Source organism: Lissotriton helveticus, chromosome 5_1 (assembly GCF_964261635.1).
Source record: "Lissotriton helveticus chromosome 5_1, aLisHel1.1, whole genome shotgun sequence".
Taxonomy (NCBI): domain Eukaryota; kingdom Metazoa; phylum Chordata; class Amphibia; order Caudata; family Salamandridae; genus Lissotriton; species Lissotriton helveticus.
In genome coordinates this window covers 2,104,557,962-2,104,585,311 of record NC_136065.1, presented here as the reverse complement: position 1 = coordinate 2,104,585,311, position 27,350 = coordinate 2,104,557,962, and the positions used below count along the sequence as shown (strand labels likewise).

The 27,350-nt window shown below is 48.0% G+C and overlaps 2 protein-coding genes across 2 annotated transcripts in view; one reads left to right on the top strand and one right to left on the bottom strand.

Moving 5' to 3' along the window:
- REXO4 (RNA exonuclease 4) overlaps window positions 1–14,332 on the bottom strand; it is a 140,826-nt gene extending 126,494 nt beyond the window's left edge. Inside the window, exon 1 of the mRNA XM_078646127.1 lies at window positions 14,195–14,332. The gene's annotated coding sequence lies outside the window, so the exon portion shown is untranslated. The remainder of the gene's footprint in view (window positions 1–14,194) is intronic.
- The window catches only part of ADAMTS13 (ADAM metallopeptidase with thrombospondin type 1 motif 13), a 271,774-nt gene that overhangs the window by 25,462 nt on the left and 218,962 nt on the right, over window positions 1–27,350 (top strand). Inside the window, exons 2-4 of the mRNA XM_078646125.1 lie at window positions 14,239–14,305; window positions 18,411–18,556; window positions 25,249–25,332. Of these exons, the coding sequence (XP_078502251.1) occupies window positions 14,239–14,305; window positions 18,411–18,556; window positions 25,249–25,332 (297 nt within the window). The remainder of the gene's footprint in view (window positions 1–14,238; window positions 14,306–18,410; window positions 18,557–25,248; window positions 25,333–27,350) is intronic.

Here is a 27,350-nt window from a genome sequence, read left to right as displayed (position 1 = left end):
AGGTCTGAGTCCAGTGAGGGTCAGGGCGGGCCTGGGGTCTGAGGGATGAGAGATCTGAGTCCAGTGAGGGTCAGGGCGGAGCCTGGGGTCTGAGGGATGAGGGTCTGAGTCCAGTGAGGGTCAGGGTGGGGCTAGGCCTGGGGTCTGAGGGATGAGGGTCTGAGTCCAGTGAGGGTCAGGGTGGGGCTAGGCCTGGGGTCTGAGGGATGTGAGGTCTGAGTCCAGTGAGGGTCAGAACGGGACCTGGGGTCTGAGGGATGAGAGGTCTGAGTCCAATGAGGGTCAGGGTGGGGCTAGGCTTGGGGTCTGAGGGGTGAGGGTCTGAGTCCAGTGAGGGTCAGGGCGGGGCCTGAGGCCTGAGGGATGAGAGGTCTGAGTCCAGTGAGGGTCAGGGTGGGGCCTGGGGTCTGAGGGATGAGGGTCTGAGTCCAGTGAGCGTCAGGGTGGGGCCTGAGGGATGAGGGTCTGAGTCCAGTGAGGGTCAGGGCGGGGCTTGGGGTCTGGCTAAGGGATGAGGGCTCTGAGTCCAGTGATGGTCAGGGTGGGGCTAGGCATGGGGTCTTGCTGAGGGATGAGAGGTCTGAGTCCAGTGAGGGTCAGGGCGGGGCCTGAGGCCTGAGGGATGAGAGGTCTGAGTCCAGTGAGGGTCAGGGTGGGGCCTGGGGTCTGAGGGATGAGGGTCTGAGTACAGTGAGGGTCAGGGTCGGGCTTGGGGTCTGAGGGATGAGGGTCTGAGTCCAGTGAGGGTCAGGGCGGGGCCTGAGGGATGAGAGGTCTGAGTCCAGTGAGGGTCAGGGTGGGGCCTGGGGTCTGAGGGATGAGGGTCTGAGTCCAGTGAGGGTCAGGGTGGGGCCTGGGGTCTGAGGGATGAGAGGTCTGAGTCCAGTGAGGGTCAGGGCGGGGCCTGAGGGATGAGGGTCTGAGTCCAGTGAGGGTCAGGGTGCGGCCTGAGGGATGAGGGTCTGAGTCCAGTGAGGGTCAGGGCGGGGCCTGGGGTCTGGCTAAGGGATGAGGGCTCTGAGTCCAGTGAGGGTCAGGGTGGGGCTAGGCCAGGGGTCTTGCTGAGGGATTAGAGGTCTGAGTCCAGTGAGGGTCAGGGCGGGGCCTGAGGGATGAGAGGTCTGAGTCCAGTGAGGGTCAGGGCGGGGCCTGGGGTCTGAGGGATGAGGGTCTGAGTCCAGTGAGGGTCAGGGTGTGGCCTGAGGGATGAGGGTCAGGGTGGGGCTAGGCCAGGGGTCTTGCTGAGGGTTGAGAGGTCTGAGTCCAGTGAGGGTCAGGGCGGGGCCTGGGGTCTGAGAGATGAGAGGTCTGAGTCCAGTGAGGGTCAGGGTGGGGCTAGGCCGGGGGTCTGGCTGAGGGATAAGAGGTCGGAGTCCAGTGAGGGTCAGGGCGGGCTTGGGGTCCGAGTCCAGTGAGGGTCAGGGCAGGGGTCGGGGTCTGGCTGCGAGATGAGGGTCCAAGTCCAGTGAGGGTCAGGGTGGGGCTTGGGGTCTGGATGAGGGGTCTGAGTCCAGTGAGGGTGAGGGCGGGGCTTGGGGTTTGGATGAGGTGTCTGAGTCCAGTGAGGGTCAGGGCGGGGGTCGGGGTCTGGCTGAGAGATGAGGGTCTGAGTCCAGTGAGGGTCAGGGCAGGGCTTGGGGTCTGGCTGATGGATAAGGGGTCTGAGTCCAGTGAGGGTCAGGGCGGGGCTAGGCCTGGGGTCTGAGGGATGAGAGGTCTGAGTCCAGTGAGGGTCAGGGTGGGGCTAGGCCGGGGGTCTGGCTGAGGGATGAGAGGTCTGAGTCCAGTGAGGGTCAGGGCGGGGCTTGGGGTCCGAGTCCAGTGAGGGTCAGGGCGGGGGTCGGTGTCTGGCTGAGAGATGAGTGTCCGAGTCCAGTGAAGGTCAGGGCGGGGCGTGGGGTCTGGCTGATGGATGAGGGGTCTGAGTCCAGTGAGGGTCAGGGCGGGGCTAGGCCCTGGGGTTCTGGCTGAGGGATCTGAGTCCAGTGAGGGTCAGGGCGGGGCTAGGCCTGGGGTCTGGCTGATGGATGAGGGTCTGAGTCCAGTGAGGGTCAGAACGGGAACTGGGGTCTGAGGGATGAGGGTCTGAGTCCAGTGAGGGTCAGGGTGGGGCTAGGCCTGGGGTCTGAGGGATGAGAGGTCTGAGTCCAGTGAGGGTCAGAACGGGACCTGGGGTCTGAGGGATGAGAGTTCTGAGTCCAATGAGGGTCAGGGTGGGGCTAGGCCTGGGGTCTGAGGGATGAGAGGTCTGAGTCCAGTGAGGGTTAGGGTGGGGCTAGGCCTGGGGTCTGAGGGATGAGAGGTCTGAGTCCAGTGAGGGTCAGGGCGGGGCCTGGGGTCTGAGGGATGAGGGTCTGAGTCCAGTGAGGGTCAGGGCCGGGCTTGGGGTCTGAGGGATGAGGGTCTGAGTCCAGTGAGGGTCAGGGCGGGGCCTGAGGCCTGAGGGATGAGAGGTCTGAGTCCAGTGAGGGTCAGGGTGGGGCCTGGGGTCTGAGGGATGAGGGTCTGAGTCCTGTGAGGGTCAGGGTGGGGCCTGAGGGATGAGGGTCTGAGTCCAGTGAGGGTCAGGGCGGGGCTTGGGGTCTGGCTAAGGGATGAGGGCTCTGAGTCCAGTGAGGGTCAGGGTGGGGCTAGGCCAGGGGTCTTGCTGAGGGAGGAGAGGTCTGAGTCCAGTGAGGGTCAGGGCGGGGCCTGAGGGATGAGAGGTCTGAGTCCAGTGAGGGTCAGGGTGGGGCCTGGGGTCTGAGGGATGAGGGTCTGAGTCCAGTGAGGGTCAGGGCGGGGCTAGGCCAGGGGTCTTGCTGAGGGATGAGGGCTCTGAGTCCAGTGAGGGTCAGGGTGGGGCTAGGCCAGGGGTCTTGCTGAGGGATGAGAGGTCTGAATCCAGTGAGGGTCAGGGCGGGGCCTGGGGTCTGAGAGATGAGAGGTCTGAGTCCAGTGAGGGTCAGGGTGGGGCTAGGCCGGGGGTCTGGCTGAGGGATAAGAGGTCGGAGTCCAGTGAGGGTCAGGGCGGGGCTTGGGGTCCGAGTCCAGTGAGGGTCAGGGCGGGGGTCGGGGTCTGGCTGAGAGATGAGGGTCCGAGTCCAGTGAGGGTCAGGGCGGGGCTTGGGGTCTGGATGAGGGGTCTGAGTCCAGTGAGGGTCAGGGCGGGGCTTGGGGTTTGGATAAGAGGTCTGAGTCCAGTGAGGGTCAGGCGGGGGTCGGGGTCTGGCTGAGAGATGAGGGTCTGAGTCCAGTGAGGGTCAGGGCGGGGCTTGGGGTCTGGCTGAGGGATGAGAGGTCTGAGTCCAGTGAGGGTCAGGGCGGGGCTTGGGGTCCGAGTCCAGTGAGGGTCAGGGCGGGGGGCGGTGTCTGGCTGAGAGATGAGGGTCCGAGTCCAGTGAAGGTCAGGGCAGGGCGTGGGGTCTGGCTGATGGATGAGGGGTCTGAGTCCAGTGAGGGTCAGGGCGGGGCTAGGCCCTGGGGTTCTGGCTGAGTGATCTGAGTCCAGTGAGGGTCAGGGTGGGGCCTGAGGGATGAGGGTCTGAGTCCAGTGAGGGTCAGGGCGGGGCTTGGGGTCTGGCTAAGGGATGAGGGCTCTGAGTCCAGTGAGGGTCAGGGTGGGGCTAGGCCAGGGGTCTTGCTGAGGGAGGAGAGGTCTGAGTCCAGTGAGGGTCAGGGCGGGGCCTGAGGGATGAGAGGTCTGAGTCCAGTGAGGGTCAGGGTGGGGCCTGGGGTCTGAGGGATGAGGGTCTGAGTCCAGTGAGGGTCAGGGCGGGGCTAGGCCAGGGGTCTTGCTGAGGGATGAGGGCTCTGAGTCCAGTGAGGGTCAGGGTGGGGCTAGGCCAGGGGTCTTGCTGAGGGATGAGAGGTCTGAATCCAGTGAGGGTCAGGGCGGGGCCTGGGGTCTGAGAGATGAGAGGTCTGAGTCCAGTGAGGGTCAGGGTGGGGCTAGGCCGGGGGTCTGGCTGAGGGATAAGAGGTCGGAGTCCAGTGAGGGTCAGGGCGGGGCTTGGGGTCCGAGTCCAGTGAGGGTCAGGGCGGGGGTCGGGGTCTGGCTGAGAGATGAGGGTCCGAGTCCAGTGAGGGTCAGGGCGGGGCTTGGGGTCTGGATGAGGGGTCTGAGTCCAGTGAGGGTCAGGGCGGGGCTTGGGGTTTGGATAAGAGGTCTGAGTCCAGTGAGGGTCAGGCGGGGGTCGGGGTCTGGCTGAGAGATGAGGGTCTGAGTCCAGTGAGGGTCAGGGCGGGGCTTGGGGTCTGGCTGAGGGATGAGAGGTCTGAGTCCAGTGAGGGTCAGGGCGGGGCTTGGGGTCCGAGTCCAGTGAGGGTCAGGGCGGGGGGCGGTGTCTGGCTGAGAGATGAGGGTCCGAGTCCAGTGAAGGTCAGGGCAGGGCGTGGGGTCTGGCTGATGGATGAGGGGTCTGAGTCCAGTGAGGGTCAGGGCGGGGCTAGGCCCTGGGGTTCTGGCTGAGTGATCTGAGTCCAGTGAGGGTCAGGGCGGGGCTAGGCCTGGGGTCTGGCTGATGGATGAGGGTCTGAGTCCACTGAGGGTCAGGGCGGGGCTTGGGGTCCGGAGAGTGGGGGGCCCCTCCATGTACATTGCAGGGGGGCCCCCTCAAGTATCGTTACGCCACTGGTTGGGAGAGGCCTCTCCAATAACCCAAACAGGACATTGTGGACTATGAGCTTGGCCTAAGGTCCAGAATGGCTGAGTACATGAATAAGGCATCCAAAAATCTTGAGGCCAGCCTGGAGCTGCAGAAGCACTGGTATGACCAAAAGGCTGCCATGGTTGAATTTCAACCTGGGCAACAGGTGTGGGTTTTGGAGCCAGTGGCACCAAGGGCTCCCCAAGACAGATGGAGTGGCCCTTACCCTATCCTGGAGAAAAAGAGGGAGGTCAGGTACCTAGTGGACCTGGGCACCAGCAGGACACCCAAAAGTGTTATCAATGTGAACCGCTGCAATCTGATGAGGAACAGGAAGCAGAGAGTGAATCTCTCCCTGATCTTCTCTCTACCAGCCCAAAAGATGGGTCAGTGGATGGAGTAGTCTTTTCAGATACCCTCACTCCCTAACAGCAGGCTGACTGCAAGCAGATCTTGCAGCAGTTTGCTAGTATATTTTCCTTGACCCCTGGTCTGACCAGCTTGTGTACCCATGACGTGGACACTGGTGACAGTAACCCTGTCAAAAACAAAATCTATCGACAACCAGATCAAGTCAAGGAAAGCATCAAAGCTGAAGTCAGCAAGATGCTGGAGCTAGGGGTTATTGAACCCTCTGTGAGCCCCTGGGCCAGCCCAGTGGTTCTAGTTCCCAAACCTCATCAACAGGGTGGAAAGAGAGAGATGAGGTTCTGTGTGGACTGTAGAGGGCTCAACTCTGTCACCAAGACAGATGCTCACCCATTCCAAGAGCACACGAGTTGATAGACAAACTAGGGGCAGCCAAATTTCTAAGCACCTTTGACTTGACTGCAGGGTACTGGCAAATTGGCATGGCCCCAGGAGCCAAAGCGATAACAGCATTCTCCACCCCTGATGGGCACTATCAGTTTACCGTGATGCCTTTTGGGTTAAATAATGCCCCTGTCACCTTCCAGAGGTTGTGAACCAAGTCCTGACTGGGTTGGAATCATTCAGTGCAGCCTATCTTGTTGATAGTTCTGTCTTTAGCTCCACCTGGCAGGATCACCTGATCCACCTTGGGAAGGTTCTGCAAGCCCTGCAATCTGCAGGACTGACTACCAAGGCATCCAAATGCCAGATAGGGCAGGGCACTGTGGTGTACTTGGGCCACCTTGTTGGTGGAGGCCAGATCCAACCCTTACAGGCCAAGATCCAGAGCATCCTGGACTGGGCAGCTCCAACCACCCAGACTCAAGTCAGGGCATTCCTTGGCTTGACTGGATATTACAAAAAGTTTGTGAAGGGATATGGGTCTATTGTGACTCCCCTCACAGAACTCGCCTCCAATAAAATGCCCAAGAAAGTGAACTGGACTATTAGCTGCCAAAATGTTTTTGACACATTGAAAGAAGCAATGTGCTCAGCACCCATTCTAAAAGCACCAGCCTACTCCAAGCAGTTCATAGTGCAGACTGATACCTCAGAGCTGGGGATAGGAGCAGTGGAAGGCCAAGACCAACCTGTTGCTTTTATAAGCAGGAGGCTACTCTCCAGAGAGCAGCGTTGGAGTGCCAATGAGAGGGAGGCCTTTGCTGTGGTTTGGTCCCTGAAGAAGTTGAGGCCATACCTGTTTGGGACTCACTTCCTGGTTCAAACTGACCACAGACCTCTCAGATGGCTAATGCAGATGAAAGGGGAAAATCCCAAACTACTGAGATGGTCCATCTCCCTACAGGGTATGGACTTTGAAGTGGAACACCGACCAGGGACTGCCCATGCCAATGCAGATGGACTTTCCAGGTTCTTCCACTTAGACAATGAAGACTCCCCAGGGCAAGGTTAGTCTCATCACGTTTTGTTTGGGGGGGGGAGGGTTGTGTGAGAAAGTGCCATCTTTCTTGCCTTGGTATGCCCCCACTTTTTTCTGAACTGCTGATGTACTTTGACTGAGTGTGCCCTGGGTCCCTGCCAATCAGGTACCCAGGGCCTGTGTTCCTTCCCTACAAAGAAAAGCTATGCTGAAACAAAATACCCAATTGGCATCTCTGGCCCCTGTCAGCCCCTAGTAAATGGTACCCTAGGTACCCAGGGCATGGTCACCAGAGAAGACCCCTGAGGGCTGCAGCACTTATTGTGCCACCCTCTGGGGCCCTGTACCCTGGCTCCCACACACTGCCTTTGCAGGCTGAGGGCCTAAGTACAGAACTAAAGCAAGAGTCGACATGGCACACATCCCTGTGTGCCATGCCCACATAACCCATTGCCCTGGCATACTTCAGTCACCCATCTATCTGGGTGCCCTATGCCAGAGGTGAGGGCCCAGGTGCATGAGACCATTCCTGGGCACTGTAAGTGCAGTGTTGCCATTTAAGAGTATATGGTGCTGGGAGGTTGTCATACACGAACTCCACAGCACCATGATGGCTTCACTGAAGACTGACAAGTTTGGTACCAAACTTCTCAGCACATTAAACCCGCACTGATGCCAGTGGGGGATTTAATGTAACATGCACGAGAGGTCATCTTAGAGATGCCCTCCAAAAACCTGAACCTACAATCCACATCTGGGCTGAGTGGCTGCAGAGGCTGCCACACAGCAGACATGTTGCTGGACCCCTGGGTGGAGAGCCCCCCGCTCTCCTGGGTCTGCAACAACGCACATCCTGGGCGAGGTGCTATGTCTCCTCCCCCAGGATGGACAGGGGGAAGCTTCAAAGGCATACCGCCTCTGAGAGCTTCCCCAGACCATTTGCTGTACCCAGCAACCAGCCCCCCCACCAGTCCTACCCCCACTCTGGCGGGAAGACTGGCGTTAAAAACTACGTCAGGAAGGGGGGTGTGCCAACCTGTGCCAACTCCACCCCTCAGGTGGAGGAGGCGAGGTGAAGCACGACCCCGGGCTCCGGCCATCTTGTAGATGGGGAGTCCTGCCCAATCCCAGCTAGGCTCCTGCCCCCCTCCCACAGGAGAGGAGCAGGCTAGGGGGTGTACTCACCCCAGGACAGGGACCCATTGGTCCCTGCCCTTGCCCTACCTGTAACGCCCCTAAATTTAGTATTTAGGGGCTCCCTGAACCCTCCTTCCTCAGATCCCGATATCAAAAAGAAGAAAGAAGATCAAGAAGAAGACGACCCGCCGTGCAGCTGTTAACAACAGGACAACAACAACTGACTTGGCCCCAGCCCTACCGGCCTGTTGATTTTGGAACCTGCTCCTGCCTAAACCCGGCGACCTCCGCGGACTGCAACCTTGGGACAACCAGAGGACCTGCCTGCCTTGACCCTCTCGACGATTGGGACTCCCATCAGCAGAGGCTCTGCTGCAACAACCCACCTGGTGCCCACCAGGAAGCTCTGAACCAGCCCACTCTGCACCAGCCGAGCCCGGGCCGGGTCAACCCGAACCAAGACCCCGAGGACGTCCCACCGGCGATTGGGACCCGGAGTCCAGTGCCCAAAGACCCTCCTCGACGAACCAGCAGACGCCTGCAGACTCAGAACCAGGGGCCACCCCAACCGCGACCAGCCGAGGGTAAGCTTTTCCGATACCCAAAGACACCCCTACACCCGGCGCCCTACAGCCCCCTGTGCCTCCCTTTGGGGTACCTACCTGTGCTCCAACATCCCAACTTACCTCTCGAAGTGCTGGTCGCCCCTGGAGAGTCACCGTCCCCGAGCCTGCAGCCTTTGTTCCTTTTTCAAGATCCTCATTGGATAACATTGAGCGCCCGACGGCTCAAAAGCACCCTGCACCCAGCCGCCCGAGTGCCGCTGGGTGTGGCCTCTTTATCCTATCTTACTTCCCCCCTTGCCCTGAGCAAGTGACCAGGAGCCCAGCTCCCAGAGCCGCGTGGCCTGCTAGCCAGCCGCCACCAACCGAAGGCCCCCTTTTCCTCATTGGATAACATTGGGCCTACCTACCTTCGCACCTGGCCGCCCCTGCGCCGCTGGGACTGAACTAACCCTGAGGGACCCCTTGAGTCTATGCCCAGAACCCTAACTTCACCAAACAAGTACTCAACTGGAAACCGGTAATTCACTTACCTGCCATAGGATAACATTGACCCATTTTTGACTCGAAAATTTTCTAAGTGTGAAGTTTTGAAAACTGAAAATATTCCTATAAAATCAGCCAAAGTCCGAATTCGAAAATACTCACCTCTGATCAGGAGAGAAGCCAGTACTGTACCTTTCAGCCCAGTACTGAACCACAAAAGTAATCCCTAGCGGGTTTACTAGTAACCTGTATTTTCTCCATAGGAACCCATTGTCTGCTTTTCTATGAAATTTCTTCTGTCTACTTTTGAAAACTGCAAATATTCTTTAAAAATCGTACGAAATACTGAAATACAATTACCTACCTGTTTTAAGTTAAGCCCCCAGTGCTGGCCCTAGGAGAATAGTGCTGGGTTACAAAAGTAACGCAATCATACGTTACCTGTAACCTGAATTTCCTGCCATTGAATAACATTGTGAGAATCACCTCGAAAAGTTTCTAAGTGTGAACTTTTAAAACAGCTTTATATTCAGGAAAAATCATCACTGTAACTAAAACGTTTTTGCTAATCTGGTTTCAGCTTAGACCCCAGGACTGAATCCAAGATCTAGTTCTGGAACTACCAAAGTAATCCATAAAGTAATCAACTGTACTTTCCTATAAAAACCCATTGAGCTCAAGGCACTCTGTGTTGTCTTCAAAGCAGTGCACGACCTGGGCCCTAGCTGCATGAAGGAACTATTCCTCTGGTACAAACTGGCAAGATCTCTCAGATCTGGTCAGCAGGCATTAGTGTCGGTCCCTAGAGTCAAGAAAGCTAGATGGGGAGGTAGGAGCTTCTCCCTAGGAGCCGCAGTAGCCTGGAACAAGCTTCCCATCCATATTAGACAATCACCCGATCTCCTATCCTTCAGAAAGACATTGAAGACATGGCTCTTCACACACTAAAGCACTGGCCCACACTCACTAGTTCATTCTGCTAGCGCCAGGACACCTCCGGGTAACAGTGCGCTCTAAAAGTGTTAAAAATAAATAAATAAATAAATAAATGCTAGAGTGTGTTTCAGAACTGTATTGCTTATCAGCTAACCTGTAATTATTGTATTTACAAACGTATTGCTCCTCTGCAAAGTATTTACTTGAGAGTACTCGTAACTTGACAAGTATATTTTTATAACTGTTGGTTCTAAAAATAAAACAACCATATCTTCGGATATACAAACAATTGGACTGGAGTTCAGTCCTTGAGTGTGTGAAACCTTTTGCTGACTGAGTGGGTACATCAAGTGCTTTACACTGTCCTCTGGTACTGCCTTACTGCTCGACCAAGCTACCACTTTGGAGAGTAAGGTCAGTTCTGACTTTAACCTCTGTTATACCTCTGGGGTTGGTGGACTCTATACACGCTGTACTTCCTTCTAGTCCAGTATATATAGAGCCACTTTCTCACATTATGATATATAGATTATATAATATTTATTGGCTTGTTCTCTGCGTTGCAAAATTGAAAATCATTCCTGCTACCTGCATACGTTTGAGCTTTCTGGTAAAAAATAAAGAACAATGGTCCCAATTCACAAATTGCATTTTGTAGTACATAAAGTAGTACTAAAATAGTTCTACTTCCTTACTGCAAAATGAAGTTAGGGATGTGCTCCAACAGGCCCAACCGTGGCCTCTCAGTGGCTGGAAAAGCCTGGGTGCGGTGTTATATCCCTTCCTCCTCGCCAAAATATGAAATATCCAACAGATGACAGATACATTAACATGCTGTGTAGTGGCACAGTGCTAAAAAACAATTGACATAATCGAAAGCAAACATTTGTGGTTTCTGTTGACTTATTATGTAGCATATGAAACGATTGCTTCCCATGTCAAACCCAGTGTTAGGGTTATAATGCCATCTGTTAAATTCAAGAATTTTATGAGGTCTTGATAACACCTCCTGTTATATTCAAACCTTGTGTGTACTTAATTTTGTCTTGTTCTTTCTTCTTCCATTTTATGTGTACTGTTACAGTGTTTGTACAAAAGCTGATATTTATTTAATCTCCATCTAGTGTAATTTTTTTAGAATCTATCTTGTTTTAAAAAAAAAAAAAGGAAATGTTTTGTATTTTATTCTCCTGGTCACGTGGAGTACCATATAAAAGGCTGCACAAACCTTTGCGGTCCATTACCAGTATCAACCATAACATGAATGTTATCCTATAAAATCATTGATACTACTCCGTGTTTTGCTACAAGGGACACGCAACGTGCCTTCCACGCAACCTGAACGTCTGTAGTCAATTACTGAATGTTTGTCTCCTTGCATTAGTTTTGTCCTCAACAATTCAGTTCAATGTTGCCTTCAATGACACCTTCCCCAGACCTGGTTGTCTTATTCTTTTTCCATACACTTTTCTCTCTCCTTGCTCCTAAGCTTTGGTGCAAACTTGAGAAGAACTGCTGGCAGGGGCAGCTTCTTCCTCCATTTTTCCAGGGTGATTCACTGAGTACCATTACTTTTGGTAAAAGTAACACGTGTTACTCACTGCATAGAAAAGGTGCAAAAACTGTAAAAATTCACATAGTCACTGACAGGTACTCAACTCACTGCATAGAAAGTAATGGCTACCAAGGCTTGATATAACATCCCTTAGTAAATAATATTAAATCAATTAAATTATTTCAGCTCTCAAATTATTTATTTTATCTCTTTAATCTAATTCAAGTTTTTAACACTAAAATAATTTTGGCAGTGCATATCTTTAATGTTGATAGCTAAAGAGCGGAACTGTAGATGAGCAGGGCATAGGGCCACTGGATAGAGACAAGAGGAGGAGAGGTGCAAGCACCTGGGAGATAAGTAAAAGGGTGATTGGCTGAATTGAAGTCAGACTGATGGATGCAAACCACATATATTTAGGGAAGGATATAAAGGGGGGTTTAGGGAGGTGTAAGGGGGAGCTTAGGGAGGGGCATTCTAATAGAAGCACCCACCCACATGTGAAAAGCTACAAGTTTTAAAGTCCATTTGTAACATTTTCTCCATATCCTGATTTCACAGGTGGAGACATGTAAATTGTAAATCTATACTTTGGAGTCAATATACAGGTATTTGGACTTGGCCATAGCTAGCATAAGTTCCTGACCTTGATGCTTTAGATCCCATTGTTAATATATATGTTTTAGATAACTTGGTATCAAATTCTCAATAATTTCCGGAAGGAATCATACCCATCAATCGAATTTTTGGGGCCATTTGCGGTTCTGCACATTAGAACTGCATCATATGCATGGCGCAAGATAGGATTGAAATTTGTACAAGCCCTAAAAGTGTCCTAAGGAGCTGTGACCTATGCTGACTTTGACACTTGGGAACCTGGGGGCATATTAGTAAGAACCTCATTAAAATTATCGCAGTTTTAGCGGCAGGAAACTGCCGCTAAAACGGCGATAATGGGCTTGCTAATAAGCGTATAGAATTCCAATAGAAGCCCAGGTTAGATGTCCTGCACATCTAACCTGGGCTTCTATTGGAATTCTATAACGCATAGTAGCAAGCCCCATATCGCTGTTTCAGCGGCAGTTTCCTGCCGCTAAAACTGCGATAATTTCAATTAGGTTCTTGCTAATATGCTCCCAGGTTCGAGTCTCTGCGTCGGTTCAACATCCTGTGATGCTGGACAATTCACTTAGGCCCTGATACCGATGTGACCGACATCGCTGCGGAATGGGAACCGACGGACCTCATGTCGGCAGTTCCAACCCCACAATTAGGATGGAAGCACACATGATGCGGTCGCAAACCTCCATTCTTCAATGGAAGCTTGAGATGGCATAAAGCAGAAACAGGTATGCAGACTTAGCGTTACTCCTTGTTAAACGTGATATCACGAAGAGGTGGAAATCCCCATGATCCCCTACAGTACTCATTTGGAAGGAAGAAGTAGAGAGGTCGCGTATGGCAGAGAGTGTGGCAATCCCGCAGCACAAGCTTCCATTGAAAAATGTAAGTTGTTAAACATCCCTGCACTGTGTGGCTGGCACCTTAAGGTGCCTGCCACACGGTGCAGGGATATTAAGGGGGGGCACCAGGGCCACATGCTGAGGACTAGTGGGAAGGGGACCCTGCTAGAGGCCCCCAAAAGTCGCTTTCTGACAGCCTTTCCATGTCAGTAAGGTCGAGAGGGAAAAGCTATCGGAAACCAACATCATAATCCCGATGACGGAAACGCCGTCCTTAAGGGATTACGAGGAGTTTTTGAGGGGCTCCATGAGATAGTTGGATTGTATTGGTCCGTCCCTCCGACTACTGCCTCCGACCGCATTCATCCTAATGCTTCGGTCAGACCACAGCAGTAGATGCAGTTTGGACCACAACCAACATGCTGTCAGTTGCGGTCCGAACTGCATCGTAAAGAGGCCCTTAATATACCGGTGATTACATTTTTTTTCAGAATGTGAGCGTGTGTTATGTTATCTAGTGCTAATGTAACGCAGCATACTTCTCACAATATGATGGAGTTTGCATGCATTGCCACCTACAGATGATGTGTGATCTGAGTAGCTAACTCACATCCCTATGTCATATCCTTTAAATGCAATGCCCATCTTTAATGCAGGATATCTCCAGTGCGTCACGTCACCTGGAGATGCCACTGTTGGTCACAGGTGTGGCATAAAACACCATTCTTATTCACACACCCCAGCATGTGTATTAATAAACACAGGTGGAAGCCAGAGGAATGTATATAAGTTATGGAGTATATAAATTATATTGTAGGGTGAGCAATGCTATATTTCCATTTAAGGGCTCTGCCAACACATTTTGTTTTTTTTCTTTTGCTTCCCCTTTGCAGATCTCTCACTTGCATTTTTTTCCAGGTTCTAATATCCTCATGATGTGCTTTTATAGTTTTCATTTGATTTTATGCAGCATCAGTTTCTGCAACTGTGTACAGTGCTTTGTAAATTCTGTGAAATTGAATAAAAACAGGTGGCTATTCATTGCCTCTGTGATTTAAGATAGTACTGTACAGTCTTCTGAAAGGGTATGGTTTACACTACATATTCATTGAAGATAAGTCGCAGCTGCTGCCAACATAAAGTGGCGGGGGGGTATTAATATGAAGAAAAAAAAGACTTACCTGATGCTGCCCCTTGGAGCCCCTATGCTCCCCTGCTCCTGGCAGTCCCCGAGACATCATCAAAGACTCCCCATCCAATCCAGACACTGCTCTCATGCTATTACAAAGCATGAGAGAAGCACCGGGATTGGCCTGAGCAGTCTGGATTGATGCTTGCAGATATCGGTTTGGTCGTCCTGAGACAGCCGGACAACCTGACATGCGCACTTACAGTGCTCACCACTCCTCCTCCCTGCAATGGCCCAGCCCCTCCCTGCACATGCATGGCTCAAAGGCTCAGCCAGCCACTTAAAAAACAAAACAATAATAACATTGTTTCATTATCATTTTATTTTTCAACCGCTGGCTTTGAGCGGTGAGGCAAGGCTCCTCTGCCATTACGAAGGAGCCGCCGCTGTTTAAGATAAATATACAAAAACGAGTTTATGATAATAAAAGCAGCACTGGCCTCACCTCCTCAGTGATTCCATGCATTAATGCCTTGTTTCTGTTTTCAGGGCTTCTCTTTGTCTCTGGATACAGAGGGTGTTTCCTCACGCTTGGAACCTGATGCATCGCTGGAAGGTACAGTCCTCACCCCTTCCGGGTCACCCGAGGGCACTGGGGGGGGGGAGGTATGAGCCTGACAGTCTGCAAAATAAGACATCAACTTATGTTAAAATATTTTACTTTGAATACGCATGTAGCGCTTCTCATACAAATGTTTGTTCCTTGGCCCTTTGCTGTATGCTGGTATTGTTACCTAGTCCGAAGATACATCCCTAACGTCCTGCAAACCTATGTGTTCATCTTATGCACGTCACAGTACTCAATGTTGGCAGAAATGACTCAGCCTTTCACACTTTATAAAACTTTAAACAGGTTCCAATAAGTATCCAATAAAGTATAATTTGAGTAACTCTCCCATTGTGTTAAAGGTCACACTTTGAGTTTGTTGAATATTTTTTATAAACACATTTAACTATTCTTATTGTTCATCATTAGCCAATGGATAACCCCAGGCACTAAAATAAAATAATGGGCACAGGGGCTTAGGAAATAATATTACATTAATTACATTATTTGGACTTTCAAGCTAAATATCTATATAATTGTTTTAGTTTAAACAATGAAATGCTTTATCATTAAAAAAAATCAATTTTGAAATAATTCAACTACATTTCAAACTTTTGAAAAAGTAATTGTTTTTATTAATACAAAAATACATATGAATCACATTTAATGCAGAGTAATCAAATATGAAATCGTTTTGTGTCCATATTTTTAATTACAGATTAAAAATAGCATTTATAAATAAAAAAGTAATATATTTTAAATATTGCATCATTTAATAAACATTTAATTTTAAAATGCCTAATTATGAAATAAATATAATAAATATTAAGTAAACATTAAAATGGTAGTGAGAGTGTTTTGTTTAATTTGAACTAAAAATAATAATTTGAAATTAAATAAGTGTATTTTAAATATTAAACTATTTAATAAACATTTGAATTTGATGAGTTAATGTCCTGTAATATTTTTTTATCAGGTGCAGGCCATAATAATTATTTTAAACTAATTTATGTTTTTAGTTTATTCTAAATAGTTTTAATAATTGTTCATGAATTATTAAACTTGATAAATTTTCCCTACACTTTACCAAACCGAGAGCTCCACTCTGGTGGCAGAGCTCTCCACTTACATTGGAAAAGTTACTGGTAGTAACTTTACACGCATGAATTCTGTCTTATGTGTCGCCACTCCCTGAGCGGGTGGAGACTTGTAAGAATGCACTTAGGTGTTAATCTACATTTAGAAGTGGTGAATAACAAAAAAGTGTAGACTGACACCTGAGTATAAGAGTACATTTGCAGGTGAGTAAATCTACAAGTGTATATTTACCTTTGAGAATAGGACTCAAAGTTTAGTAACAATAATGGACAGACATTGTCTCCCTTGAAAAGCAATGGAGGGCAAGGCTTTCCTGCAAAGAAAATTAACTATTACTGGTAAAGCCAATAGTTCTTGCCTTTTGGATCTGCTAGTGATTCATAACAATGCTAAACCTCACCGGCAAAAAGGGAAAAAAAAGCGGTAGTTGTCGATTCTGAAAAAGATTGGCTAAGCAACCCAAAAAAACCCTAGCACAATGATCTATGCATGCACATGCACTCATGCACATCAATGCATCATGACACTATGGCAGCCGGATGCATGCTCAGCTTCATGACACATGCAAACATATGAATCATGACTCTGTGAAGGACATTTCTTTTCTTTAAAAATACTCTTCTGAGATGACAGGCACCTATCTTGCAGCGATAAGTTAAAAAAATATAAAAGTATGTGAAAACGCATTTAGAAAAAGGAGCAGAAATGTAGCAAATTGCAGCTTCCTAAAAAAGTAAAAAAACTATTTTAAAATTTGAAATAAAAAAAATCGGGTTTATCAGCTCCACTAGTACAGGCTGAAGGAGGTTTCCAGTGGCGTATGTAGGGACGCAAGGACGTGTCTGTGGACAGGGATCTCAGAACACTGGAAGCCGTACTCAGAGGGGAGACCCCAGCTGTGATGCTCTAAGGACTGAGGATTGGCTGATTGGTGCTACCTTTGGAGACTAGATTGGTCCCAATTGAAGAGATAGAAGTGCTAAAAGTTCACTTTAGCACTCTTCTTCCCAAGTATGGGTGCTGCATGCACAGCTTTGGACAGTAGAGCTCTGCATTTGGATGAATCCAGACCACCAGCACTTAGTGCAGGATTGGTTCTTCATGCTCTAGGAGAGTCTCCCAAGTAGATTGTTTGCATGGGCTCACTCAGTTCCAGTATGACTTCAGTTCTTTGCATCAGCATTCTGCTGAGCATTCCAGCTGTTACATAGCCTTCTGTATATTACAAAGAAGCTCAGTTTTTGATATTCTATCAACGGTATTTCCTAGCCTGGCCTAGTTGACCTCCTGGCTAAAAACAACATAACTTATTCCCCCTAACCTAAGCTTACCTCTTATTTATCTCACTGTCACATCTAACTTCACCTCAGCAGTCGCCTCTCTTTCGTTTCCCATCATCTCATATTAGGAATCACAATTTATTGCATCTAATCGTCACTAACCTTTACTGCCACCAACCACATCATCTCCACACAACCTCATCCACTCATGTTTATTTAACCTAACTTCACTTCACCTACCATCTAATTCATTTACTCTAACCTAACCTACTCTGATTTAGCCTCATCTAAACCTACCTGCTTCCAGGTAACAGATATCTAATCTTCCTCCACCTAAAGCTTCACCCATCAAAAACTGAGCAACTTGTTTCAACAAATGTGACTAATAAATAAAACCCTATCAGTTGTCCAGAAGTGAGGTTAACTCCTCCAACTTCTTTATAAGTGTTATCTCGGCATATACACAGACTCCGATCTTACCCTAGAATATAAAATCTCAAAAATAGCCAGTCAGTGTTTTTGGCATTAAGCCCACTGAATAAAGTCCTGCCCTACATCGACCTGTAGACCGGCCTCTAGTCGCGAGGCACTTAAGAATCCCCTTTTTACTAAATATTTTTAACCCATGACTTTTCTTTTAGTTCTTTGTGTATCATATCCTGCTGCAGTGCCAAGAAACTTAGGTGTGCAAGTGCTATAGAGATAAATAACATAACATGACATACTACCTACCCACTTTTATCCCATGTAACATAGCCTAGCCTCACACCACCTATCATCTATTTCTTCATATCCAACCTCACCTAACCCTCCCTACTTCTACCTATCACATACCCCATCCACGTCCACTCAACCACATACGTCCTATGTAAAATAACCTAACCTCACTTCATCTATCATCTTTCTCCGGTAGCCTAACCTACCATCATGTAACCCTACCTAAACCCATCTACATCCACCCAGCTAACCTAGCACCTACTCCATCTGAGCCTATCCAACCTAACCTTAACTCACCTCAATTTACATAGCCCGCCCTAACTAATTTAACTGACACCCCTTAGCCCATAATCATTCATTCAAAATTAACCTAACCTATCACCTATGTCTTTTCGATTAACTTACCCTACACTCACTTATGTTCATGCATTTATATGAAGCATTGCTGTGATAACTCAGTATGCTTGTTTCTGTGTGGTTATTTAGTGACTGTGATTTGTGCAGCATTAGTTTAAGTTTTCTCACACTGCCTTACAATATACCAGAAGCATGGACAACATGAGTGTATGCGCCCTGACACTGACAGCTTGACACAAGTGTTGATATCAATAGGCTTAAATTCCCACACACCAGAACAATATGTGAAGAGCATGGGCAGCAGCAGTGCACACTTTTTCACACTACTGCCACAAGCTCAGACAGCAATGAGGGCCCTCACTTTGCTTGTTGATATGCATAGAGCATTTTCATGCCCACTGGAAGCTGCCCTGCACTGCCCTGGGAATGTGCCACAAGCATGGGTAGGAGCCATTGTATTCTCATTGCCCTTGTACTGACCTTTCTCATAGGCAGCCACAGCATAGATTTGCTTGCAAAGGACAGTTCCTCCCCACGGCCTCCTTAGACATATAGAGCAATGTATAATTATCAGGCTTGTGTTTTTGTGAATCCCCAAAGTGTGTCATCGTTGGCTCATTATTTGCACTTCGAAGATGGACCTCTGTTTTGGGTTGTTTCAGTTAACACTACACCCTCTCCTGGGCAGCGACAGAGGCGGGCCGCAGGAAGCATGAAACACCTGGAGCTGCTTATCGTGGTGGGCCCCGATGTCTACCAGTTCCACCAGGAGGACACGGAACGCTACATCCTCACCAACCTCAACATCGTAAGTCACTCTGTACAAGAAGGTCGTAGAGGCTAGAGGTCATTTGTTTCTCTACAGGGCACTATACAACCGATAATAGTCATTGACTCTTTCGATCAGTGACTCGGTGAGTTACCCAATCCACCAACATTTTGCTAAGTTTCCTACTCACTCACTCACTCACTCACTCACTCACTCACTCACTCGTACTGACCAGGCTGTTAGCCTTATAGTTGTCAGCTTTTGTGGAGAATGTACATTTTTTAAAACTCTTGATTACTTTAAAGGTATCCTGACACTTTGGGCTAGACTGTTCCTATTGGAGCAGGACAAAGGGTGATTTGCATATGGCTGTTCTCTGTCTAGAGTACTCCGGTGAGTGAAAAATGATAGATTGGAATATAGCCACTGATATTGTTCTTTTGTGTGTGCTCCCCCTTAGGGGGGATGTGACCCTGGGACCGTGGAGCTGTGACTTTAACATTCCTGGTTTACTAATGTTGCTGTAAATGTAACCTAACTGCAACTCAATGACTGACTTGTAATGTATCTTGCTACTGCGTGCGGTGGTTCTGCACGGTGTATTGTGTCTGCCATGTTTTTATTCCTCAATAAATGTTTTTGAATTAAAAAAAAATATATATATATATATTGGAATATAGCCCAGAGTCAACACCATTGGCTACGATTAATTCAAGCATCCTTCCATCGCCATGTTGTTTGTTATAGTAGATGCCCTAAGATTGGCATGTATGCTCAGATGTGGATCCTGTGCTCATTGTGCCAAAGGACTCAACATATACCTCACTGAAGAGGCCAAAACAGCCTGAACCCGGTCTAGGGTTGCTTGTGTCCCGTCTGTAGCAGACTTGACCGGGCAGTTCGGGCTGGACTGTTCCTACCGGTCCACAGAATTATCAATCATATCCTTATTTGATGACCTTAAACATACAGTTGACAAGAACGGCATGACACCAGTATCTCAATGGGACGTATCAACAGCACTCAATACGATCCACTGCCACTCGGACTGCAACATCTTGACACACACTGCAGTGCCCTAAGGAGTACTGGCTCTTACCTCAAAAGACAGACACAGCCTAGCACTCCTGCTGTCTTTTGCATCAGCTGGTCACACCTGCACTGAGGCCTTCCACAGGGCTTCATCATCTCTTCTGTTGTATCCAGTATCTCCATAACCCTTTTGCCAGACAGATATCATCAAGTAATTTAACCAGACGTGTTGTATCTGGATAGATAACACAAAGATCCTCCCAAAAATGGCCAATTCAGAAGACTTGTAGACATAAAAACGTGATGACAGCCTCTGCACCATAGATGAATGGATGAAGAATAACCAGCTGCAACTCAAAAACAGAGATCATGGCCTGTGGACAGTGGCACAAACACCAGCCTATGGACATATGGCCCGAAGAACTTGATGCACCTACCAGCAAAGTCAAGAAAGCGAGCATCCTTGGAATAACCATGCACTCAAACATGTCCCTGATCTGAAGTGTGGCTCAATGGTTAGAGCGGCAGACCCTGATGCAGTGGTCTGGCCCGGGACCACGGTTCAATACCCGCCTCGGCGGGTCTTGGGCTCAATTTCCTCGACCTGATAATTCCCGCCTCGGTGCCTAGTCTAATCATGGGTCCCACTCTGCAACTCTGGGCAGTAGCTTGCTTAATCTCCACAACAGCCCCGACAGCGCTTGGATGCCTGGCTTCACCTTGGGGGTGCCCAGGAGTGGGCATTTCACAGGGAAAAGCCAGGAAGGGTTCCACGGCGGTATGCGTACAGTGCCAAGACGCCTCAGGGTATAAGTGCGCTAAACAAGTACGAATTCATTCATTTCATCTCACAAGTCCATGAGGTCACTAGGAACACCATCTATATAATGAAAACACTGATTTGCATCTTATTGTACATTGGATCTCAATTAAAGCTACAAGCTAGCCTCACCTTCTTGATCTCCAGTGCAGACTGTGCCAATTTGGAATATCTATGGGCACAGGGCACAGGCCTGCCTTCTGTCGGAACCCACATTCTTCCAGTTGCCTCTCCCAACATTGTGCATTATTTAATTTAGCAGTACTCATTAAAACAAGGCTTTTCTGTTTTCATGAACACTGCCAGTGTACAGGTCAGCCCTTTTGGCCTTGTCTCCAGGCTCCCAATGGCAGGAGGAGAAGGGAACTGAGCGACAATCCATCTACAGTGTGTTGTTGGTGGAGGTCTGGAATGTGCATGTCTGAGGGCCGTGGTTCACGTATGATCACCTCACACTGGTGCAATCATTTTGAATAAGCAGACCTACTGCGCATGCCTTAGGCTGTTCAGTATATCTGCTAAAATGTGGCTATGAGGACACCTATGCGCATCCCAGAGGCAAATGAGAAGCCACACAGAGCAGCAGGGTCCCCAGCACTGTCCCAGCTTCCTATAGAGCTGTGTTTCCAGTCCTATCAAGAAGCTGGGAGAGGGGTTGAGATGGGACGTCCCCCCATCAAACCTGGCCTTGATGCTCAGCCTGGCTCCTCTTTGGGAATCTTGACTTGCTGGTTCAATGCCCAGCACCAGATCCCTGCTCTGCTGCTGTCATGGAGCCTTAGAGCCCTTGGAGCTTGGCCATGGAGCCCAATAAATGAAGCAAGGTTAGTCAAATGGGAAACAACCTTTACAACGCAGTCATTACATCGCAACATCCTTTACATCACATGTCATTACAACGCAGCCATTACAGTGCATGTCACTACAACGCATGTCATTACAATGCATGTCACTACAACGCAGGCATTACATCGCACATCATTACAATGCATAGTACCCTTACACTGTCTGACACTTGGCCTACTGTTGCATTCACTGGATTTAGAATAGTAATTTGTACCCCTACACTATCCAACACTTACCCTACTGTTGCACTCACTGGAGTTAGAATAGTAATTTTTACCCCTATGCTAGCCAACACTTACCTTAAATACAATGTAATGGTATGCATTGTAATGGTAGGCGTTGTAAAGGTAGTTTCTGAAAATGCGATGTAATGGCATGCTATGTAAAAGAATGCGTTGTAAAGGATGTTACAATGTAAAAACTGCGTTGTAAAGGCATGCATTGTAAATGTATGCGTTGTAACATCATACATTCATGAGATTAAGTGAAAGTGTGTGTTTGTGTGTATGGGTGTGTATGTGTGTGTGTGTGAGTATGGTTGAGTGTCAATGAGTGAAAGTTAGTGTGAGGGAGCGAGTGAAGAAGTGTGAGTGGGATAGGACTGAGTCACTGGAGATCGTGAGAGGGAGTGGAAGTGAGTCAGGGAGTGTGAAAGGGGGAGTGTGTGTACGTGAGAGAGAGAAACAGTGAGTGCCAGTATGATTGTGTGTGAGTAACACAGAATGGGAGTGAGTATTAGTGAGAATGAGTAAATTAGAGACTGGGATTGATTGAAGGGGAATAGAGCAAATGTGAGATGGAGTGAGTATGAATGAAAGTGAGAGAGTGTGAGTGAACGAGAGTGTGTTTGTCTGCATGTTTTATAATTGTGAGTCTGTCGCTGGCCATGACTTAGTCAGTATGATTCTGGGCTTATGGCGGCAAGATGTTGCCGCGGGCATAGTGGAAATATTTCTGGGACATATCAGAGAATTCTTGCTATAACAATTAATAATAACAATAACACCCAAGACAAGATACGGACCCTGAAAAACTTTCTAAAATTCATAACAAAAGAGAACACTTATTACAAAATCCTGTTGCTAACTTATTGGAGGTTTTCTTTGCCTTAGAGAGCGGAGCCATGGCATATTGGGGCTGTTAGGGCAGGTTGGAGGAAAAAAACCCATAGTAAAATGCTGACTCTCAAATACTGTAATTTTTGACATACGAGCCATCCATGGTATATGGATATTATCGCTTGCTGATACTGAACTATTGTGTGTGCGCAGGGAGAGGTGTGGCGCAGCGGGCAGGGTGGCTGGCTGACTCCGGAGTGCTGGGTTCATAGGGCCCAATTCACAGAACTAACTTAAGACAAAATCCTAAACTTACCACCATTTACTCATTTTGGTATTGACAGAAGGCACTTACTCATTTTGGTATTGACAGAAGGCACTTACTCATTTTGGAATTCACAGAAGGCACTTACTCATTAATGAGTAAGTGCCTTCTGTGAATACCAAAATGAGTAAGTGCCTTCTGTCAATACCAAAATGGTAGTAAGTTTAGGATTTTGTCTTAAGTTAGTTCTGTGATTTGGGTCCCATTGTTTGATCCCTAGCGCCTTGAGGCTCACTTAATCTCACCAACGGCCCCAGCGCCTTGAGACCCTTAGGCGATTCGTTTGCGCTTTACAATTACAGTTTTTTTAAATGTAATTCTTGTCATAAGAGCGTATCCACAACAAAATGCTAGCATTGACATAATGAGGGTAATCCTTAATATATGGGAACTCTCAAGGCACATTCTGAAAACAATGGGGTGAGCCCCTGGCAGGTATTGCACCCCAGCAATTTCAAAGATTAGCAGCCACCCCTTCTTGCTTTTTATATATGATAAATCAATGAATCCAGAGTGCTGCAGCTAGACTTACCCTTCGCGTACTCTACCCACTAAAAAAATAAACCCATAGGAGGTTCCATATACTCAATCCAGGTATCAAAACCTCTGTAACTCCTTGCCAAACAAACTATGACGTATACAGGAGGACATGCAATTCAGACAAGAAGTGAAAACCTGGCTTTTCTATGATTCTCCTCCTGTCTATTAGTCCTTTCACCCAGCCTGGACGTACCAGAAGCATACGCGCGGCCCACAGCTGTCAACACCCTTAGTCAGCTGCTGACGATTTGATGACATAAAGTTAACCTACTTGTATCAGAAGCACCAGTCCTTCCTCCTATTATCGACAACGCAATAATTTGATTGGCCGTGTGTGGAACATAATCAACCTGTCCACTATAACTAACCTCTCAATACTAATTGGATGATATTGCAATGTCAGAATAGATCTGCTACATATGGCTGGATAATGGAGGACTGTGATATAGGCCACTCTTGCCAGCCGTGGCCAGTCATACATTCGAACCATTACATGACGCCTTATAGTTGAGAACCTGCAATAACTATCATACAAGGGATGATTCTAAACTAGTCCACTCGAGAAGAGCTCTATCACAGGCCTCCCTCCTTGTGCCACAGCTTCTGCACAGCTCTATAAAATCTCACAGTGGGCAACCTGTTGCTACAGTCAGCATTTAAATGTGGATCCATAATATAAAAAAGTCATAAACATAATAATGGAACCTGAAGGGATAATGGCAGATGTGGCATTACGGATCATAACCTGTGCATCTACCTCTCACACATCACGCTGCTAAGCGTGGTGTTCGAAGACGAGAAGAACACCTGTCTGATCACTCACGCATGACACGAAAACACTTCCAATGTAGGTTCAAAGCAAAGACAAGATACTTCCAACCTCACACACTGCACGGTGTAGCATGCTACTCGTCTGAGTAAGTCCTGACATAGGTATTGTATGAATACTAGGATAAAGTGTACAGGCGGGTAAACATTATAAACATTATACCCCAGCATCTCTAATTAATGACATACACTCCAACCCTAACCAGTAGGATGGCACAATAACAAGAATGGATGCCAGCTCCATCCTTAGTGTAAGACATCATATCACTGACAGTGAGCGCAGGCTCCAGCCCCTGGAATTGGTGACAAAGTTGCTCAAAAGGAAGACATCAGCTCCAACCCTAGCCTGTCAGAGACCACAGAGGTCATAGTAAACTCCAGCTCCAGTTCTAAGCTGTAGGAAACTACATCCCTCAAAGCACCTTGGGCAATCTGTGGGATCTTGTGCACCTAGGGGCATATGTATCAAGCCCTTTTTCCGTTCGCAAACAGGCCAATGTATCATCCCAAAAGGGCATCTCAAATTAGGGAATCGCTAAATTTGCGATTCTCTATTTTGCAAATTGCGATTCCTTAAATGCAATGTAGGAAGCACAGAAAAATTGCAATTTGGCCTTAAGGAATCGCACATTACCACCACATGGCTGTAATATGCAATTTCTTTGAAAAATGTGCTTTTGTGTATGTGCACCACATGTGCACACATACATATTACAGGGGTGCAACAGGGTGTCCTTTTGGCACCCTTGAAACCTTGAAATTGCATTCTCAATTTGCGATTCTCTAATTGGTAATCGCAAATTGAGAATGTCTTCCCATTCATTCCTATGGGCCTCCTAGCCCATAGGAATGAATGGGAAGGTATCCTTATTTGTGAATCTCAATTTGCGATTCGCAAATAAGGAATATGTAGGATTCGCAAAATATTTAGCGAATCCTACATACATTGCATTTTGCGATTCTTTAATTGCGATTCTCTAAAAATCGCAATTTGAGAATCGCAAAAGTCTTTTTATATACATAATCCCCCTAGTCTTTGTATGATAGCCAGTGATTAGACCAAATGACATCATTGTTTCTTAATCTGATCTCAGGCAGGCCCACCACACACTACTATGCATGTTAGAGATGCTCCTGCTGCAATACAAATGTACTCCGAAGACGGCTTCATTAGTCATTGGAACTAGATATGTGCTTTACCAGAGCAAATTGCTGAACACCATCCATAGTCAGCTCGACTCATGGGCGGTACGTGCCTCATGTTGTCTTTTCTCTTTGTCAGGGGGCTGAGCTGCTGCGGGATATCTCCCTTGATGAGCTCTTCCGGCTGCACCTGGTCGGAATGATTATCCTGACAGAACCAGAGGTACGTCAATACTTGATCTCCACGCATGCGTGACTGAGCTGGGTAAGCAGTTCATTTCATGTGGCTCATTCTCCCGGCCTATACGTTTGTATTAGATTCAACATAGGGCACATACATTAATGGATACGTTCTACATGTGTTGTTGTCCCACCATTGCCCCAACGTATCTTCTGAGGTTACTAGGCTCCAAAACGTGTGGTGCTGTAGACGTATGTATATAGCTCCTCCTGATCTCTCATCAGGAGGCAGCTTGCACCTGCCCACTGCTCCTATTAGCTCCACCTATAACAGAACTAACTAATTTGAGTCTTAGTGTAGGCTCAAATCTTGTGATTCTGGGCAAATCACGTAATCTCCCTGAGCCTACTAAAATTGAATGAGTTCTTAACTGGTGCTCATGATAAATGCTCCAATACCTTTGGGTCGAGTTTGGTGTTGACAATTAAGTGCTGGTGCCGAGCACCGGAAACCACAGGCTCAAATTAAGCATGTCCATGTGCCTGTCAGCTTCTCACATTGTCCATCCATGTGGCTGCTCAGGAAGGAGAAAAACAGATGAACAAACTTTGAGGATGGGTCTGTGGGTTGGAAGGTCGTTTTTTCATTTCATGTATGTTTGAAGAAATCCTGAATAAGAATTAATCTAGTCCACTATGAATTGTTGGCTGAAGTTTATCACCACCCCACAACACTCTTTGGAAGTCAGAGTTTCAATCATTCAACAATCTCAATTGGGGTGGGGCTTCCAGGGTCACAAGGCCATGCACAAGAGCAGACATCTGGGCCAGCACTTTTAGGGGATTCATTCAAGTGTTTTGCAACCTAATCCACAAGTGTGGCTTTTGAGGGTTCATTTAATGAGCTATCCCAGATTAAAGTGAAAAAAAGGTTCTTGTTCACTGAGGTCCTGAACGATCTTAACTTAACACATCCAGATCTTGAAATCCATACTACTATTATAAAGAGAGAGCTGAAACCTTTGAGGCGGGTAAACTCAAGAAGTACAGCACCAATCACAACACCCAATACAGCATTGGAAAGGGGAGTTGCAGCAGATGGACATAGGCTATACAGGTGGGCACCATATTCATTAGAAACGTCAAAGAACCTTAGGGGTAAAGTAGTCCCTTGTGGGCGTGGGCGTGCCGGGGGCGTGTTCGTGGGCGTGTCAAACTACACACATTTTACTTTATGGCCGTAACCGTTGTCAGAGGGGTGTGGGCGTGTCAAACTACACACTCAGAGGGCCGTGGGCGTGTTGGGGGCGTGGTCATAGCCGTGTCAAAGTACACACATTATACTTTGTGAGAGGGGCGTACCACAACAGCGTTCTCAAAGGGGCGTGCCACAAATTTTATAACAAAAAAATGGCCGCGTCATTCAGTAGCGCGCCTTTCCATTCACGAGTTATAATCACTTCTCACACGTCCGTATAGAAGACACAAGGTGCGCCGCATTCACGCACAGGCGGCGTTAATTACATATGTTGAGAAGCAACCTTTGTGGGCATAAGCGTTACCGATCTCAACCGGGGATAAACGCAGGCGTCTCAGAATGCACACGCCCACACGTCTCAGAATGCACACGCCCACACACAACAACGCTGAACAGCACACACACCTCATGACGTGCACGAACGCTAATCTCACTGTGATGAGATTAGCGTTCGTGCACGTCGTGAGGTGTGCGTGCCCTTCAGCGTTGTGTGTGGGCGTGTGCATTCTAAGACGCCTGCTGCATTGGAAAGCGGTGGGGTAGCGTTCAGTAAAGTTTGCCGTCCTTCAGGTAAATCTTTTTTATACCCGGACAACGTCGGGACGGACAGCTAGTACGTTATAAATTTAGAGGAATTGTAGAGGTACTTTTACCGTTTGTTAAAATTGTTCAGTTAATGTAACATGTTATAAACACAGCTTTCTGATGGCCAATGTGGGCTTCAAATGTATTTTGTATGAGAGATTTCAATGCCTTAAACACAAAGATTTTTTTTTTAAATAGGCTGATGTAGCCTTGTCTTA